We start from the raw sequence: 20,647 nt of genomic DNA, 5'->3' as shown, positions 1-20,647 counted from the left end.
ATTTGTATATATATTTACAGTTTGTAGATCTCATGTAAAATGTTCAATATCAAGGACTCCGTGGGGGAAGGGCTGTAGTTTGAGCTGTATTTGTGTCTGTATCTCAATTTTATTTTCATTTATACAATCAAATTTCCTTTTGATTAGTGACCACCTGAGTGTATAAAAAGGCTAATACTCTATCAAGACTACAATTTTGTGCCCCTTTAACTTTGTTTCTCTGCTGAAAATTGTATTAAAAACCAAAAATACTTTTTCTTACTTTTTATGTTACTGAAACGGAAATAAAAATAAACAAATAGAAAGTAAAAGCATTACAAGCATAACAAATAATTCGTAAAAAGCTGCAAACTACTTGTTTATTTACATCAAGGCTATAATATATTCAGTACTTGGCACACTATATTTCAGATGGTAATTGTATATATGTATATATTTGCAAAAAACCTTCATGTCTATAGTATACCTTAATTTTCGTATAATGCTTTTATGAATTAATGACAACAAAACTAGATAACACAGCTTGACATGTCAATTTTAGCATTGTTGGCAATGAGCTTTGAAATTGTGAACAAAATCTTATGTATATAAGAATGTTTCTAAAATTTGAAACTTGAGGATATGTTTGAGAATTTCACATTCACAAAGTAATAATATGAGTTTGAGCTGATGTAAATCTACTCTTCTACAAGCAAAATAACTCTTCTGCATGTAAAGTAACTCTTCTTCATGTAAAATTCGGCTGAAATGTCATAGCAACATTACATCTGGGTGAAATCTTTATATCGGATGATTTTAGTTATTGCTACTATCTCATGCTAACCATCCCATGCAGATTTCATTCCCGAGTAAACTCGATATTTATGCAGGTCATATATTAGTTCATTTTGAAAATGACTGTTTTCCACATTAGGAATACCAATTTCTGATTCATATGTTCATTTGATGACGTCTGCTTTCAAAATGTTGCATTTTCCTACATCTTTCGCAAAACCGTTGTCTAATGTTATACTACTTGTTACGCTATTTCATACTTGCTTGAGTGAATACAATTTTAGTTTATTTGGTAGGCTATTTCAAATAACATCGACAATGAGTTGCTTTATTTAAGTAAACTTTCAAGGAACAATTATTGTGAAGTTATTTATGGTATAGATAATGAGACAAAAAGCCCATTTGAAGTGCAATGTAAAGTATGTTATCAAGCTGATAAAAAGAGCCGATCATTTGTCGTCAGATAAAAAAGCTGGCAAAACTAGATGTGGTTTTACATTTCTTAGTCTCTAATAATAATTGTTTAACAAAAATTACATTGTCCACCGCAAAGGTCATGGTAATGTAAACACATACTCTGGTTATTGTCCATGCGCATTAAGTCTCGGTTCGCACACACCCGTCATGGCGTACACACAACAGTTGTGTGTACGCACGTCAGAAGTAGCAGCGAAACTCGGTGTCCCATCGATAACATTAGGGACTTTTAGATTCTGCACGACGAGAACGTGGACTGCCCTTTTAAGGCAATGTGACGTCCTTTTATTGGCACTGGCAGTGACGTCACATTGCCTTAAAAGGGCAGTCCACGTTCTCGTCGTGCAGAATCTAAAAGTCCTTATTGAGAGAGACTCGGAAAGTTTTTTATTATTTTCCCCTTGAGATATTGATGATAAATTTCCGTAGAGTAGGTTCTTTAAAAATGATTGGAGGCACTGAGCTAGGTGCGCACACTACGTATAAAGCCTTGCCGGTTTTTAAACCGTTACCGGGGAAAAACTAAATCTAAAATTTCCCCATGATAACCCATGAATAAAAATGTCAGCAAATGAATGTTGCTCGAAGGATGTAGGCCTAATTGTCCTGAATCTTTACGCGATAGTAACTTCATAGTTCTCGTGAGAGTCTATTGTCCACCCTACAGCGCCCTCTAAAGAATCATCCACTAATGGTGTTTTGTTTCTTTCAGTTTGGCTATGCATTTCCTCCGAAATAACATAGCCGTTTTGATTCGTTGATGATGGAGGTGACCACGCCCACCCTAGCAACCAAGATGGCTTCCCGCTCGGCCGCAGAGGGAAAGCGTACACTTGAATGTTGCAATCCTCGTCCATGCTTGGATAGCCATGTAATTTATTGTCCACAAAGATGTTCATGTTTCCTTTGCTTTTTCTTTCTTTCGTAAAGTGATGACTCCAGAGAAGATCAGTGTCTGACTTCTTATTGCTTTCTTCAACCAATGAGCGCATTCGAAACGCGTCAATTAGCCAACCAACACCAAGGAATCCACACGTGAAGAGATAAGCCACGCCCATCTTCCAGTTCCGTAAATAGAAGTGATGAAGACCGAACAGACCGAAAGGAAACCATAGCATGTAAGTGTCGTCCAAGTGATATAAAGAGAATCTCAGGTCTTTAAGTTCTGCTTTATTTCGCTTGAAGATATACGGTAGTCTAATGAGATCGACCAAGACTCCTACACCAGCCAATCCTAAGGTAAACAGGTAAACAAATCCATAGAAATAACGCCTCATGTAGAAATGATGAAGTCCAAAAAAGCCTAGCGGAAAGGCTAGTGAATAAGCAGTATCAAGGTGGAGATTGCACGCTGTACTCGATGAGACGGGTTTTCCCGAACGAAGGGCTCGGATATCTTCGTTCGCTCTTCGTACAAGTATCGGAATACGGAAAAGGTCAAAGAGCCAACCGAAGCCCATGAAACCGAGTGTTGCTGTGTATATCAGGTGAAAGACATCGTTTTTCCGGAAAGTTCCGAGGTACATGTAGTGGATCCCTGTCGGAAGAGAAGAAAATTAAAATGTAAACATAATTCGCTGCACTTCATATCAAACAGCATTACCGAAGAATATTACTGATCCAGGCCAAAATTGCCAAGTTTTGCTTCTGTAACTGTTAAATAATGGATTTTTGAATTCATATTGCTTTATTAAAGATTCCCTGCACAAAGAAAAGGCAAATTGTAAACTGATGATACAATGCCATTGGCAATGCATGAGGCAACGATGCAGCAGAAGAGGAAGGTGGACAGCAGAGGAAAAGGATGATGAGGAAGACAATAGGAACGAAGAAGAAGATGACGGTGACGAAGCTGTTAACACAGATGACGACGACGCTGATGATGATAATGATATGATGATGATGATGATGATAATGATGATGATAATGATATGATGATGATGATGATGATGATGATGATGATGCTGATGATGATAATGATATGATGATGATGATGATATGATGATGATGATGATATGATGATGATGATGATATGATGATGATGATGATATGATGATGATGATGATATGATGATGATAATGATATGATGATGATGATGATGGTGATGATGATGATGATGATGCTGATGATGATAATGATATGATGATGATAATGATAATGATATGATGATGATGGTGATGATGATGATGATGATGCTGATGATGATAATGATATGATGATGATAATGATATGATGATGATGATGATATGATGATGATGATGATATGATGATGATGATGATATGATGATGATGATGCTGATGATGATAATGATATGATGATGATAATGATATGATGATGATAATGATATGATGATGATGATGATATGATGATGATGATGATATGATGATGATGATGATATGATGATGATGATGATGCTGATGATGATGATGATATGATGATGATGATGCTGATGATGATAATGATATGATGATGATAATGATATGATGATGATAATGATATGATGATGATGATGATATGATGATGATGATGATATGATGATGATGATGCTGATGATGATAATGATATGATGATGATAATGATATGATGATGATAATGATATGATGATGATAATGATATGATGATGATGATGATATGATGATGATGATGATATGATGATGATGATGATATGATGATGATGATGATATGATGATGATGATGATGATGATGCTGATATGATGATGATGATGATGGTGATGATGATGATATGATGATATGATGATGATAATGATGATGATGATGATGATGATGATGCTGATATGATGATGATGATGATGGTGATGATGATGATGATGATGATGATGATGATGCTGATATGATGATGATGATGATGGTGATGATGATGATGCTGATGATGATAATGATATGATGATGATGATGATATGATGATGATGATGATATGATGATGATGATGATGATGATAATGATATGATGATGATGATGATATGATGATGATGATGATATGATGATGATGATGATATGATGATGATGATGATATGATGATGATGATGATATGATGATGATGATGATGATGATAATGATATGATGATGATAATGATATGATGATGATAATGATATGATGATGATAATGATATGATGATGATGATGATATGATGATGATGATGATATGATGATGATGATGATGATGATGATGATGCTGATGATGATAATGATATGATGATGATGATGATATGATGATGATGATGATATGATGATGATGATGATGATGATGATAATGATATGATGATGATGATGATATGATGATGATGATGATATGATGATGATGATGATATGATGATGATGATGATATGATGATGATGATGATATGATGATGATGATGATATGATGATGATGATGATATGATGATGATGATGATATGATGATGATGATGATATGATGATGATGATGATATGATGATGATGATGATGATATGATGATGATGATGATATGATGATGATGATGATGATATGATGATGATGATGATATGATGATGATGATGATATGATGATGATGATGATGATGATGATGATAATGATATGATGATGATGATGATATGATGATGATAATGATATGATGATGATGATGATATGATGATGATGATGATATGATATGATGATGATGATGATGATGATGATATGATGATGATGATGATATGATGATGATGATGATATGATGATGATGATGATATGATGATGATGATGATGATGATGATAATGATATGATGATGATGATGATATGATGATGATGATGATATGATGATGATGATGATATGATGATGATGATGATATGATGATGATGATGATATGATGATGATGATGATATGATGATGATGATGATATGATGATGATGATGATATGATGATGATGATGATGATATGATGATGATGATGATATGATGATGATGATAATGATGATGATGATGATGATGATGATGCTGATATGATGATGATGATGATGGTGATGATGATGATGATGATGATGATGATGATATGATGATGATGATGATGATATGATGATGATGATGATATGATGATGATGATGATATGATGATGATGATGATATGATGATGATGGTGATGATGATGATGATGATGCTGATGATGATAATGATGGTGATGATGATGATGATCGTGATGATGACGAAGGAGGAGGAGGAGAAAGAGAAAGGAGAAGAAGAACGGATACGAAGAATAAGACATCCTTTTCTTGTGTAAATCTTATATGATGATGATGATGAAGACGAAGGAGGAGGAGAAAGAGAAAGACAACGGATAAGAAGAATGAGACATCATTTTCTTGATAAAATCTTACCAAAAAGTCCCCATGGTGGAATGGAGTAAAGGTATGCATTCACGATCGACCTCTCTTCTAGTTCACCATACGGCACAGCATAGAGTGCGTACCCATTCTCGGCCTCCTCGCGACGTATCTTACGAGCAGCCTCAACAAGAGATGGTAACCGGAACCAGTCTACAATCCAACCAATCCCGAAGAAGCCTAAGGTAGATGTGTATAGTAAACCTTGAGTGCGCATGCCCAGATAGTAGTAATGCGCTCCGAGGAATCCCAGCGCGATGCAAAGAAAGTATGTCCGAGCGAGAGAGATGCTACTGGCGATCGTTGGTTGGATATACGAGACGGTGTCGTCGTCGTCTTCGATGTCGGCATCGTAATCATCTCTGGTGATGGTTTCTTGTTGATTAGAGCTCGTCATGTCTGTGCATGTAAGTGTTTCTAACTCACTATCCAATGCTGTAGATTCTCGTCGGTAACCCGGGCCGTTTATGAGAGTCATATTAGTGGGCTGACGTTAGGCAACTTCGACATCTGTAAATAAGTAAATAATAATTATTTTTTATCAATCACAGTGAGAAAAAAAGGGTAAGCCAATTAATGTGATGAAATGATGCTCAATAATTTTAAAATAATAAAAATAATAACAAGAGATAAATAAAATAATATTTATGATGTAATAAAACAAACAAGCCAGGCAGCCAAATGCATTAGTTAGGCCTATGATGGAACCTAGTTTATCCAAATATGGGTGTCTGCCGGTGTCCCCGCGGCTACATGCGGTCTCTGTTAAAAGGGGCCTCAAACTGCTTTTTTTTTTTTTAACACCCCCACCGGCCCCTCCCCTCGGTGCATTAGAGAGTTTTCGCAACCGGCGACGCGGTTTTCTACAACGCTAATCTTAGCGGGGGTCGCACTCAGAGCGAAAATTTCAGCGTAGCGTCCAAACCTACGACGGTATTCAGCACAAGCGTCGGGAGCCGAGCTATTACGGGGAGGCGAGCTCATTTAAATACCCCATAGTCAGCACTTGCGTCGCCGTGCGAAAACGCGCCATTAATTCGCATTTCATCCATCCAGTTACACCATGATGCAAGTACCCCAATCCTGTCAGGCTGCACCCACGTTTTTCCACTGACCTATGACATCACGACATCTCATTTGAGATTCAGACAATGCAATTAATATCATGACAGTGAGAGACGTGAGGACACATATTATGACTGTATTGATAAGGAATGTACGACCTTTGAGCCTTTATCTCGTTGATTAATCGAACCCGTTATCTATTAATACACAAACGTTTCCGTTTCTCTTTGTCGTAGCGATATAAATGCTGGATGACAGACGATTTAATCGTATATCATTACAGTGACTACGATAACGACTATGTATACATGTTGTGATATTATAGCTGCAATGGAATAGAACAGTGATACATTCTTTGTGCTTTAGTCATCCTGAGAAGATCCAAGTCCGGCAACAGACCAGGGGGTGTTTCACAAAGACTAGATCGACTTTAAAGGCATCGTTTAACAATGTTAAATCTGAGATGCAGGGCCCTGCATGTTCAGTGTCTGTGAAATGGTGTAATATTGAAGCCCTAACAAATCTCGCTTCAAAAATAATGATCATGATGTGCCTCAAAAAAATAAAAAATCTATGAGTGATACCATACTCGTTTGCTCCTAATAGACTGTAGTGTTATGAAAACCGTTAGGAAAACGAATATTTAAATTTCGATTTCCAATCATAAATATCTTGATAATCAGACAGGCGATCGGCTTGTAAAAGTCATGGGGTTTCCTGACTGACCTAAAGGTTTATAATTGTGATTGCAGCATGAGCTAAATTCAGGATTTTGTTTTAGAATTTTGGACAAAGTTACCCGATCCCTTTAAGTTGGACTTAACTATGACAGGCCATTCATGCCACTGGTTGCTCTCACTATTGGTCTCTCAATTATGAACTTTAGATACTATTTTTTCCTTCAATAATAAACTATCAAGAAATGTAAATTCTGCAGATTTGTGACCACGATTAATACGTTCCTTGAGGAACAAATGCCAGGAATTGTTTAGAGGAACTAGTGGCATGAATGGCCTGTCAAAGTTAAGTCCAAGCTAAAGTCGATCTTATTTTTTTGTGAAACACCCCCAGGGTTGGCAATTTTATGGAAAATACGTGCATTTCCCGCCCGGTTTTAATATTCAAATATTTAAAAAGTTTAAATATATAGCACGTGAATATTATTAGGGTGTGTACAATCTATATTGTGTACTTTAAGAATTCCAATCTGGTCCTACATTTATCATACAGAGTATTTGATGAAAGTCGAATTGGAAATGATTAGAAAAAATAAAACTGTATTTCCTACTGCCCATTTCAAGCATTTGTACGACCCCCTATACCTAGCAGTAGGTCGATATTTCATTGCATTTTGTGTTTAAAAATGATACTTGCTCAATAATATAAGGGTTTATATTGTTAAAAATATTTCTTTTTTGTAATATTATTTCCCAGTATTTCCCGGTATCTCGCGCTATTTGTCAAAATTAGCGAGGCAAATATTCCCCCGCCCAGGTAATTACCGGCCACCCCTGCTACAGACCAAACAAACATTACATTACCCCAACAGCGAATCATCAATTGGTGTTGAGTCAGTCTGGAGTCTGTTTGTGACCGAGGTACAGGCGCGTACGCAATTTTGTGTGTAATGACCAAGGGTGACCAAAAAAAGGTGACCCCCCCCCCCGTACGTACGCCCTAGCTGAGGTATGTTGAGCTGGCACTCTAACATACTGTCAACATTCAACCACAACTAGTTTAACTACCCTACAAATGAACACAAGTAAACCTAACGCCCCTCCTCAGCTTTATTCGTGGGTAGCAAACGGGATACAATCTTTAATATAATTATGCTTGATCGAGAAGTACAAAAGCTCAATGAAATGTTTATAAGAAATTTAGTTGATATTTCATGAATTCAAAGGTTTTTTTTATAAAGAGTTGTCATATGAACTTTCTTAATTTTTTTATATTTCTAATGTTATAATCCTTCCGTTGATAATTTGGGGAGAAAGATTATTATATAGATATAAACTTCATGAAATTGGCAACCGTTATTGTTCTTAAAGGGGAAAGTCATTTTTTTTTAGTCGATGTAAATCATGTATATTGTTCAAGGGAATGACATAATGATACAGGAGGTATTTTATACAACTTGCTTTTATCTGAAGTTTGAGGTTTCATGCATTTATTTGATATTGTAGATATCACATCTGAAAAAATGATGCCTTTTCATTTATCCACATTCAGAGATAGTCGTTGTAGTAGTGCCATGGATTTGGCCTATAATGACAAAAGAACGCCCCTGAATAATGCTTAATTGATTATAATTAGAGTGGAACTTTGTCCCATTTCAACACCAATGTTATTTTGCTTCTAACTTATTCAAACTCAATTTAACAAGTATTTAGATATTTTTAATTGTACCGATAGAATAAAGCTATCAGAGCTTTATACATTTCATTAATGAAGGTTTATATCCTTGAACACGTGATTTGTGTAAGCTTTTGTGTGAGTTTTAAAGGAAATGCAGAGTTCACAACATCATATAAATATAATTTATATTCTGCTCAGAATGAGCAAAATCGTGTTTTCCGCGATCTTAATATCCTAACATCGTCCTGTCTATAAATAGAAGTGAGCTCATAATATTAGAATGTCAAATATGATTTCATTTCATTCTGCCCAGCCCGCCTGCACGGCTGTTTGGTATACAAATATTGGCAAGTTGCTGTTTGGTCTACACCCAGTCCGTCTACTATGGTCTCATAATCATTTCGTCTACTTATCATTTTTTCTAATGACCGTTTAGGCTAATAATAAATTGGTATAATGGGTGTATACCATTTGAGAGTAGACATATTGGGAAGTAGACACACTTAAAGGTAAATATCAGTTTTGGAAACGCCCCTCTCTCTCAACAAATGAAATGGAAGCTCTTATTAGCAATCATATTGTGAAAGAATATGTTTTTACTAATACGTGATGATACGAATTTTGCCGGGAAAATGCCTACTAATTAATGTAATTGGTAAATTATTATATCTATCGGGACTGGATAGATAAAGGGTAGTCCCATATACATCTTTCTGTGTACAGTGCTTGTAACTTTACCAAGACTGGGCCAAATTTATTAACATTTTGATGATTCCAGAACCTTGCAGTACACGCCAATACTTATATGCTAGATGATCAATCTTTTCTAATCGATTCCAAACGTTTCTTTAATGATGCGGATGCCTGTAGCATTACATTGCATGCAATATATTTCGAGGATATTCATTATCATGTATATGATATAAGTTGTGATGCTATTCATAGTCACTGTTACTATTGTAATAAATCGAAGCAGTATAAACGTTTGACAATTTGTAGGGGTGCCAAATAAGAAAATAAATTAAAAATATATTTCTTCGGTTAAGGCTTGCAGAACCAATGATTTCACTGTTTTTGTGAAGCTCTTGATAACAAATCGTATTTTTGTTTAATTAAAGAATTTAGAAAATGTACAATTCTGAACCTTTTGTTATGCCTAAGGGCGTTTAATCGTCTTGTACATGTTGTTGCATAGATAGCTGTTCCCTATAAGGCTACTCGATGATCATACACATCATTCATTGTTTGTCATTTACATAGATAGGCCTATATAGTTTCATCTTTATTTTGTAATGGAACAGGACTATAATAAGTTTTAAATCAAACTGAATCGTAAGCCCACCGCACACTACACGATCGTCCTCATGCGATCCGATGTTCGAAGAAATGGCCCCTCTTCCTGCCTCAGGTTCTAAATAATTCTAAGAATACTAACAACCAGAAAATATAGTGCACTGAACTCTTCTATTCAGAATAAAAGCCGAATCGGTATCAGTTCGTAGACAATCGCACAACTGGTCTGACATCGAATACGATTATGAGCCGATTTGGTGTTTCCTCTTCCAAGGAAGCATGAAATCCCTTGGTATTTAGGTTTTCTTAACCAAATGACTAGATTTTACATGTTCGAATGTTCATATAAAATGCTTTAACAAAGTCATCAAACATCGGCTCGTAGTCGGGTCATGTATTATACGTGTGCGGTGGGCCTTAGATGTATGATATAGCACAGAACATACATAATGTGGGTTCGTATAAGCCTATACCTCAATAACACAAGGCAGTGGTACATTTATGTATAAAATATTTACCTCAGGTTCTTCATCTCATCTTTCCAGTTCTTTGTCTGCAACTATTTAACTATAACCTGTTCCACGCCCAGATAGATCTGGTTAAAAGGCCGCAGTTTCTTCAACAATTATTATCGGAATATAACATATATTGAGTTGTGTACTTCTCGTTCCACTGTTTGGTTATAGCTGCATGCTGGACCCCACCTTACCGCGCAATGTGTTTGCTTCCCGCCTAGCTAGACGATGACATCATAAATGCGTTCACAATCTTGACAAAAGTGTGCATGCTCAAAGCGGATAACGTTCAGTATCAATATACAAAATCACGATTTAAGCATGTGGTTTGTTTAAACTGAACACACCTCATCAATGTTTGAGTAGGATCAACACGTGTGTGATGTATATTGATATACATATATAGTGCTGAGAAGTTCAGCAAACAGAAACGAAAGGTGAATTATTGAAACTTTATTGGTACAGGTTATTTACTAACACGGTCACGCCGAGGATACGCGGGCAGCAGACCGACTAAATAAACCAAACCAAAATAAATGTATCTCCCAATGGCCATTAATAAGTTGTCGATCGTCGATCGGTTGTGAAACGTCTTGATGTCGATGTGTCATTTGTTTTATTTCTCTGTCCAGTCGCTTTGATGACGCATACGACGCCCCACCCCAACCCCTTTGAATGCTTGCCAACCTTTTATCCGAGGTGGATCCAGCATCCCGAGGGGACCGAGGCGGGGCGGGGCGGGGCGGGGCGGGTGGGTGGGGGGGGGGGGACGGGGGAATAAGTACGACAAAATCTCTGACATTATTATTTGATTCAATTAGGTGCTCTTTACATTAAAGAAACGTCCCATGACAGTCAATTCGTTTACAGTGCTCTGTTCAATTCACCATGAATAACATTACTGAAAGAACATGTAGGGGTATCTTGGGGCATCTCCAAAATTGGAACGATCAGGCTACTGCTTGACAAAGCCTCCACTGAAAAACTTGTTCACGCCTTCGTCTCCTTCCATCTGGACTATTGCAACCCCCTCCTCGCCGGCCTCCCAATTTCTCATAAATCTCCTCTCCAGTGCATCCAAAATTCAGCAGCTAGATTGATCACATTAAGTAGGAAATAGACCATGTTCTTCGCTCACTTCATTGGCTACCGGTCCATTGTCGTATTACTTTCAAAATCCTACTTCTTTCATACAAAATAACACATAACATTGCCCCTAAATATCTTTTTGACCTAGTCTCCCTTCGATCCTCCTCTTCTGCCAGATCCCTCCGTTCATCTTCCTCCATGCAACTAATTCACGACCCACGAACAAAAAGACGTTATGGTGACCGTGCTTTTTCATCAATCGCCCCCGCCCTCTGGAACAAACTCCCACCCCATATTCAAAATGCCCTATCCATTGAATCATTCAAAACCATTCTCAAAAGCCACCTTTTTAATCAGTTATAGTATACTGGAGGCGCAAACAAGTAGTAAAGTCCATTCAACTGCATTTTTTTTGTATTAAAAATTTATTTTATTTTATTGTAGTGCTTTTAAACTATTGAACATGTTAAATAATAATTTAGAAAGCACCACATGTGCGCTTAGAAACACCTGTATAAAGCCCCCCATAAATGTAATTATTTGTATTATTATTAGAACAAGTAAGAAATATTTTTAGTTAACCCTCTCCCCCCCCCCCAAAAAAAAAAACAACAACAACAACAACAACAACAACATGTGAGATGACGGTTGTCGGGATTAGAATTTTAACCAATAACCAGCCTTCATGTGTAATCTTGTCAATGTTTCTTGTTTTGTTTTCTCTCTCTCCCTCTCGCTCTCGCTCTTAGACAGTCCATAATACCTGACCAATGAAGTCAATCAGTGCATTATTATTCAATCAACAACAACCCCGACAACAACGAATTTCGGGGTGGGGACATCCCTAGTTTGTTCCGCGCCTATGTTTTTTTTATCTCCAGCCATGAATTTTGTGCCATACATAATGTCGAAGAGGAGATGGTACGATTTGTTTTCAGATTGATAAAGGTAATAATTATGTTGATATTATGGATTTTATAGTAGGGGTGTCATGACACGCTGTAAAACCAGGGCTTCTCAAAGTCCGGATCGCAGGGCATGCCAATGCCAATAAGTTGCAATCAATCAAACAGGAATTGGCAAGATACGTCACAGAGTTGCCAATTTGCGTTTGATTGATCGCAACTTCAACAATTCATAACTATATAATTTTAATCGGATTTTGCTCAAATTTTCCCTGACCTGTTTCCATTAAACCAACCTCTCACTTCCCCTTTAATCTAATCCCCCAAAATCACATTGTTTCTATACTAAAGTCCATCCATACTTTGTTTATATAACTACCTTTTCCAGAGAGACAAGATATTTTTTTAAAGCATCATTAATGACCTCACCAAAATTGACATTTATGTCGCCTCTTCCAGAAACAATAAGCTTCATCAACAACTAAGAAATATAAATATTAATTCAAGTGTTCATTTGAAGATAAAACTTTCTCCCGTCATGACATGCGATTACATAATTGTGTAATAGTTCGAAAGTAAAGGTTCAAGTATGTCCATACAAATTGATGTTTGAAGTGAAATTTATTATTTATTACTTATCATGTTTCGAATATGAGGGCATATTAAAGCTACTATGTCCCTTTTGCAGCCAGCATCAAATTTTGTAGAACTTTGCAGGAATTATGAATATTTCATGTATGTCCTATCTGTGAAATTTAAGCGTAAGCAGTGTCCTAATATTCAAATTACGCTAGGAAACCCGTTTACTTGCTAGACTTCACTGTCAGACACTAGTTGAGTTGAGTGGCTGTTTTCTTCTTTGGTAATAACTGAATAAATTAAGCTGTAAAGGGTACATGAGCATTTGTCTACATAAATAACCCACTTCTTGTAATGGCCGAAATTAACGATTGAATCTTTGCGCAGCACAAGACGTACGAACATCCGGTACAATATTGTCTGAAAATCAAACTATTACTTACTGACTTGGTAACACTTAAGTCAATTCGACAACTAATATTCGTTATTTTTTCTCACTTAAAGACATTTTTCAAGCCCCCTTTCTTTAGGGAAGTTTTAAATGAGTATGCTCTTTCAAATGCTGTTGGAATTTAACCTTTTCATTTTTTGGCCTGCAAATGGGACATAGTACCTTTAATAAGCAATCCTTCTCGGAAGACATTTCTAGCACGATATTCTTTCAAACTGACATAGGCCCTTACGAAAATAAGAAAGCTCACAAATAATTTTCACTCTTTACCAGGAACCAACTTACTCTCACTACAATCATATCCTTGCCATCCAACAAAGCATCTACAAGTACAAACACTATCTTCTCTCCTATGTTCTTTTTCTTTTCCCCATGGTCGCCTTTGACACAAGTAAGTATCTCACCGACGCATCTTCCTCGCCCTGAGCAAACTCTCCTACTGCACGATTCGGCCCCCTCTTTAGCCATGACCACTGTAGGTCCGAGGGCTTTGATGACGTAGTCTCTCAGCTCTTGACAGCTCTGTGACGTCTTATCATCGTAGTTGTCTCCCCAGAGCACTACACCGTGGGTGCCAAATTCGGCCGAGGTCAAAATGGTGTTGTTCAAATCTTCCTGTACAGTGATAGAAGAAAAGAAGTAATTAGAAAGACGTCAACATGCTCATTAGGGGTGTTGTGGTCGAGTGGATACGTCGCCGGACTGTTGATCACAAGGTCCGCGGTTCGAGTCCCGCCGGCGCACTAATGTCGTTTGGCAAGACATTGATCTACATTTTCCACATTAATTATGCTGCATTATTGTAGAGTGCTTAGAGACTTCTGATAAAATAAGTGTTATCCTTGCTATATAAGCAGGGATAATTATTATTATTATTATTATTATTAAATAAATATAGAGTACCGGACTGCTAACGTCATATTCTCTCGTCGTCTAGGTCACTGGTTTAAAACAACATTTTCTTCGCATGGGGTTAACCGTAAATCATTTAAGCAACGGTCTGGAGCCGGGCAAATTCAGTGCTTGGGGCTGGGTGATCACCAGACCGGGTTGCTTGGCAGAAAAGTGTTTGTAACCTGCAACCTACAACTTGGTCAGTATGACGTTACACTTCGGTATGAGATAGAGTGCCCTGATCCTAACTGAAGGATATATTACCCTCGCCAAACACCCCAAAAGAGGTTGAACTTTGTACGTATCTGGAAACCTACCCCCTGACATCCACCCCGGATAACCGCCCTAGTCAACTATCCCCTAGGACAACCACCCCCTAGCGCAACCACCCTCTAGGACCACTATACCCCCGAGACAACTACCCCCTGGACATTTACCCCTAGGACAACTACCCCCAGACAACTACCCCCTACGACAACTACCCCCCCCCGACAACTAACCCCTAGGATAGTTGTCCAGGGGTAGGTGTCCTAGCTAGAACCAACTTTGCATTAATAAATAGTGGTGATGATGATGATAGCGATCATAATAATAATAATAATAATAATACGCCCAAATATATCTACCACTCAAGGTGTTTAATGTACCCAAGGCGCTCCAATATTACCATGGTTCTTGCAATTCTACTGATCGGATTCAGTACCCACAACATTCAAGGAATTCATCGATCTCTACCCCTCCCTATACCCCTCCCTACCCCCTCCCTACCCCTCCCTACCAGTACTCATTTAATACCTGGATGGCAAACGTATATTAATGTCCTGTCAACGGAAACCACATGGAATGCCTTGCCGAGGCTGGAACCCAAGAGCTTCGCATCTACAGACAAGTGTTTAATCACTCGACTACGGCACCACCTCCTAATCTTGATCTGCCCAAGCAGCATACAGTAGTTAAAAGATCATCTTAGTGCAATATGTTTTAAACAACATTTATTTATTTATTTATTCATACATATTTATACAGGTACACAAGATCAGAAATAAATCTATTTTACATCTTGGACCTGGTGAATCTTGAATCTGGCTTTTGAAAACGAACTTCGGAGGAAGTTGCTTGCATCACGTATTTTTTTTTTTTTTTTTCAAGGAAAAGACCTCTCCTGATCGAGGCGTCCACTGACGTCCGAATAATCCCTTCAGATATTCCGTGATAGCCTTCTTAATTAAATTATTTCATTGTAATACATTATGCTCTTACCAAAGTGAAATAGTAATCGGTGAGAGAATAATTGAATCTTGTGTAGCTCATTACAGCTCCATCAGGATATTTAGACTCGGTTAGCACCCTGAATGTCTCCTCAAGCTTTGCTCCCACCGCACCTGCAAAGTCAGCGAACTTCTCGGGTTTCAAGTAGATACTCGGATATAGGATAGATGACGCGTCGACCAACCAGAGACTCTGGTCGTTTAGTTTCCCCTGATCAGGCTGACACTCTGGGATGCGCCCAAACTTGACTGCGCATTGTGGGTATCTATAGTAGCCCCACAGTGATTCAGGCCTCAGCTGCTTGAACAGCTTAAGGGTGCTTTCCATGAAAAGCTTAGCGCCCTGCGTCCACTCCAGCTTTGCAACAGCCTCGATAGTAGCATTGTCCCATCCCGGGTGCTTACTGCGAACACTGTCCATAGAGAATCTCCGGTAGCGAGGCTCAGTTCCTAACCACTGTGGACTCCACTCCTCCCAATCTATCATTACGAGGCCATTATATTGCCGATCTGGTATCTCCCGATTGATGTCATCCGCCATCTTTTCCAGATGGGCTGTGATGTTCCCAAGCTGTTTTTTTTTAAAAAGAAGGATTATTTCAGAAGATTACTTTTAGCAGGAAACATGCTGTCATACACTTGGCTAGAAAAAAAGAAATTATCGTGATCTATATAATCGTTACTTATGTATCGTTTCAGTTTGAACAGAAAATTTTCTCATTGATTAAAATCGCGAAGGTCGACATCAAACCAATTGAAAATAAACATAGCATGGGTTGGATGTGATTTACACTGAAATAACTATGCTTTCCGTATTCTTATTGAAAAGTTTGATACAATTTTGGTGGAAAAAACAAAGTGACTTTAACTCTCCTTTTATTGTCAATGTGATCTGAGACCCGAGGTCGGGTTTAACTGAATCAGTAGAGTACGGGCCATGATGTTCAACATTCTTTCTATGAAACTGCATAACCAAAATTAAATATCAACGAACGCATGTCTCGCAGCTGAATTCAATTTTGTCTGGTTTATAGGCCTACCTGGGGAAGACCGCCATTCATGAATATTCCAGTCGTACGATTCACGTAGGGAAAGCACCCAGACTGATGGTTAAATACATTCAGAACATCACCAACTCGCCACTCGTGATTTTGGTTGAATTCAATTCCGTAGGCCCCAAGAGGTATATCGATGCTGTAGCGATCTTTGCAGAAATTGGGCACATCCCAAATGGCCCGGAAGACACTTTGCCCTTGCATCGGACGTGCATTCAGATCGTACCTCCCATCAGCTAGATACCTCCTGGGTTCAAGCTGCCGCATGCTTCCACGAAATCCAGCAACATTTTGCTGTTTCTCACTGCTTATGAAAGTACATTGAAGGAGCAAAAAGGAAGAGAGAACGGAGATCAGGGTACAAATTTGACGGAACCAAGACATGTTTAGTGTTCAAATTATTATTTGGGACTTTTAGATCTGTACAACGACAACGTGGATTGCTACGATCGACGTCCTTTTAATGCACTGCCTTGAATGGACGTCACACGTATCAGTCCACGCAAATCTTAAATTCCCTATTAAACACAAAAGGGCATACAGCTCAGTAAATCGCTTTGTGTTTTGTGATCTCCTAGCCTTGAAGCCACAATAAAAAATACGCTTTTTGATCAATTCAGTGTTTTGCATGTATTCAACTGAAGACTGTGTGAGCTACGGATGGGCATGAGTTTAAACATGTAGTCCTCGAAGAGAAAGAGAGAGAGAGGGGGGGGGGCTGACAAAAGCATGTCAATTACGTAATCCCAAGTCGAGGAATACATGTACATGCACAGACAGAGGGTGTCTGAGGGGGGATACAATTGTACGTGGTTCCCTCAGCCCCTTGAGCATCGCATCTCCAGTCAAGCGCCTTATTAAACCACTCGACCAAGACACAGGAGTGGTTGTTAGAAGCTTAAACTACATAAAGCTCACACTCTCTCTAATTTTAAACGACAAAAAGGTTTCTTTTAAGTTTCTTTTTAATTTAGAAGATTCAAAATAGTCGTCACGAGTGATAGATTTTGTAATTTCCTCTTTGAGAGTCACAAAGCCCTTTCATTTCATTTTAGAAATAACCTCTCTTTCTCTCTTTCATTAAAGACAATTTTAAGAAGTTTTGTTCGTATTGTTGTACTTTCGTCCGTAGACTTTTAGCCAACGCATCGGAAATGTAAACTGTGAGTGCAAATTTAAGTTTCATGTTCTCACTTTTTTTTTCTCTCCGACGGTTTCTCTGTCTCTGGGTCTCTCTCATTTTCTCCACTCTCTATCTTCTTCTCCGCTTTTCTCATTATTTTCTCTTTCTTTTCTCATTTTACCTTCCATCGTTCTCTTTTTTTTCTCCAATTTCTGTTTTTTTAGGCAGCCCAAAAATGGAGGGCCGCTGCTGATTCGCACCCCCCCCCCCCCCGATCAGCAAGTGATGCATACTTTGATGCCAGGCAATATAATATGCATTGCGCTGGGATCTTATACGTTGCCGACCTGTTACTCGGAGTAGCAATTTTTAAATAATTATTTTATTTCTTTTTTCCCCCTTATTCTCTTTCTTTTTTTCTCTTCCTCTCTACTTCATTTCTATCTATTTCTTCTCTTTTTTCTTCTTCTTTCTTTTAGGCCATCATGAAAAGGGGACTGCAGCTACTTCGGCCTTAACCTTAACCTAAAACAGTTTTTAGAGCTAAACAAAGAAAACGATAACAATAGTAAACAAATATTTACTTTTCAGGATTTCTTACATTCCTTTTGATTTAAAAAAATTATCTTTAAAGATCCTTCAAATTTCCTGACACGATCAAATTTTGGTATTTTCCTTAAAATAAGGCAATTAGAGACTGTCCCAGGTGGTCCGGATAAGGGAGTTGACAGATAGCACATGGTACAAATGACCCCAAATATCCACAGATCTTTTACACATCGAGAAGTTCCACTTTGAGCATCTTAGAATAATAACTGCCAAAGTCCTAGATGTGCTTCATGAATACCTTTTGTTTGCTCTCTTGAAAAGAATACTTCCACCTGCGATCATAGAATGTACCGTTGGTGCATAAATGAATAATGTTACATAACTTTCATGAGCGCATATCCAGTATTCATCTCTGTGGGTTATACTTTTTTGGTACAAATGACCTTTATCTGCCCATGCGCAGATTGTATCTGTAAACTCCCTTATTGGCATGCCCTGCGGTCCGGACTTTGAGAAGCCCTGATCTAGAGGAACGTGAAATGGGGTGTTGGCAAATACTGGTTAACACCATCTACGACTTCTTTTGGACAACTGCACGGAAACGAAGGGACTCACTGACCTCTACTCTTGCATGCACGTGACGCTACACCCCCTTTAACGGTATTACATGCAGTAGTTGGAGGCGTGGCTATATAGAAGGGCTTTAGTGAGAAACGTATCCCATAATGAGGGCAATGAAAGAGAGAGAGAGAGAGAGAGAGAGGGAGAGAGAGGGGGTGGTGGAGGGCGGGGATATATATATATATAGAGAGAGAGAGAGAGAGAGAGAGAGAGAGAGAGAGAGAGAGAGGGGGGGGCGGAGGGCGAGAGATATAGATAGAGAGAGAGAGAGAGAGAGAGGGTGGTGGTGGAGGGCGGGGATATATATATATATAGAGAGAGAGAGAGAGAGAGAGAGAGAGAGAGGGTGGCGGAGGGCGAGAGATATAGATAGAGAGAGAGAGAGAGAGAGAGAGGGTGGTGGAGGGCGGGGATATATATATATATATATATATATATAGAGAGAGAGAGAGAGAGAGAGGGGGGGTGGCGGAGGGCGAGAGATATAGATAGAGAGAGAAAGAGAGAGAGAGAGAGAGGGTGGTGGAGGGCGGGGATATATATATATATATATAGAGAGAGAGAGAGAGAGAGAGAGAGAGAGAGAGAGGGGGTGGCGGAGGGCGAGAGATATAGATAGAGAGAGAGAGAGAGAGAGAGAGGGGGTGGTGGAGGGCGGGGATATATATATATAGAGAGAGAGAGAGAGAGAGAGAGAGGGGGGTGGCGGAGGGCGAGAGATATAGATAAAGAGAGAGAGAGAGAGAGAGAGAGAGAGGGTGGTGGAGGGCGGGGATATATATATATATATATAGAGAGAGAGAGAGAGAGAGAGAGAGAGAGAGAGAGAGGGGGGTGGCGGAGGGCGAGAGATATAGATAGAGAGAGAGAGAGAGAGAGAGAGAGAGGGTGGTGGAGGGCGGGGATATATATATATATATATATATAGAGAGAGAGAGAGAGAGAGAGAGAGAGGGGGGTGGCGGAGGGCGAGAGATATAGATAGAGCATTTTTGTGTAGGGACTTCTCCTTTACACAAAACCATTACAAAATGGAGTCCGTTATTATCGAGCACTTGGTTTTTTCCAAGAATTGCATTTTTAATATAACAATAGCAACATACTATGCAGCAGAAACATAATGCCGCGCAAGAGCCTTCGAATGTTGAAATCGTGTTTTGTGATGAAGTCCCACGGAACAAACACCGCTGGCGTACTGGTGGGGGGGGGGGGGCCTAGCCCCTGAATTCAGACAAGGATTAAGAGTAGAGAACATTACAACGAAACGTCTTCTTAATGAAAC

General features: G+C 38.6%; 1 protein-coding gene across 4 annotated transcripts; it reads right to left on the bottom strand.

The window, feature by feature from the left end:
• Nucleotides 1-1,596: 1,596 nt before the first annotated feature.
• LOC582946 (hyaluronidase) lies at nt 1,597-17,648 on the bottom strand. 4 transcript variants are annotated; one of them, XM_782875.5, is made up of 4 exons: nt 17,058-17,648; nt 16,010-16,588; nt 14,260-14,470; nt 5,993-6,113 (listed from the first exon to the last, which is right to left on the bottom strand). In XM_782875.5, exons 1-4 carry the CDS (start codon nt 17,454-17,456, stop codon nt 6,097-6,099), a joined length of 1,206 nt encoding a protein of 401 aa, XP_787968.2. In that variant the 5' UTR covers nt 17,457-17,648; the 3' UTR covers nt 5,993-6,096. The 4 variants fall into 4 exon arrangements, with proteins under 4 accessions (XP_030833323.1, XP_030833324.1, XP_787968.2 ...); XM_030977463.1 differs by lacking the exons at nt 16,010-16,588; nt 17,058-17,648 and adding an exon at nt 1,597-2,788 and having other exon boundaries at nt 5,598-6,113; nt 14,260-14,373; XM_030977464.1 differs by lacking the exons at nt 14,260-14,470; nt 16,010-16,588; nt 17,058-17,648 and adding exons at nt 1,597-2,788; nt 10,835-12,462 and having other exon boundaries at nt 5,598-6,113.
• Nucleotides 17,649-20,647: the final 2,999 nt, after the last annotated feature.

This window comes from Strongylocentrotus purpuratus, unplaced genomic scaffold (assembly GCF_000002235.5).
Source record: "Strongylocentrotus purpuratus isolate Spur 01 unplaced genomic scaffold, Spur_5.0 spur5_scaffold_1, whole genome shotgun sequence".
Classification (NCBI taxonomy): Eukaryota; Metazoa; Echinodermata; class Echinoidea; order Camarodonta; family Strongylocentrotidae; genus Strongylocentrotus; species Strongylocentrotus purpuratus.
This window is presented reverse-complemented; position numbering and strand designations above follow the sequence as displayed.

What these genes read in the sequence shown, in the direction of transcription:
- LOC582946 (XM_030977463.1), bottom strand. Translation starts at nt 6,081, where the DNA reads ATGACTCTCATAAACGGCCCGGGTTACCGACGAGAATCTACAGCATTG. An exon ending in TCCACCATGGGGACTTTTTG is followed by an intron (nt 2,789 to 5,597) that starts GTAAGATTTTAT and finishes CTCTTCCGACAG; the next exon opens with GGATCCACTACATGTACCTC.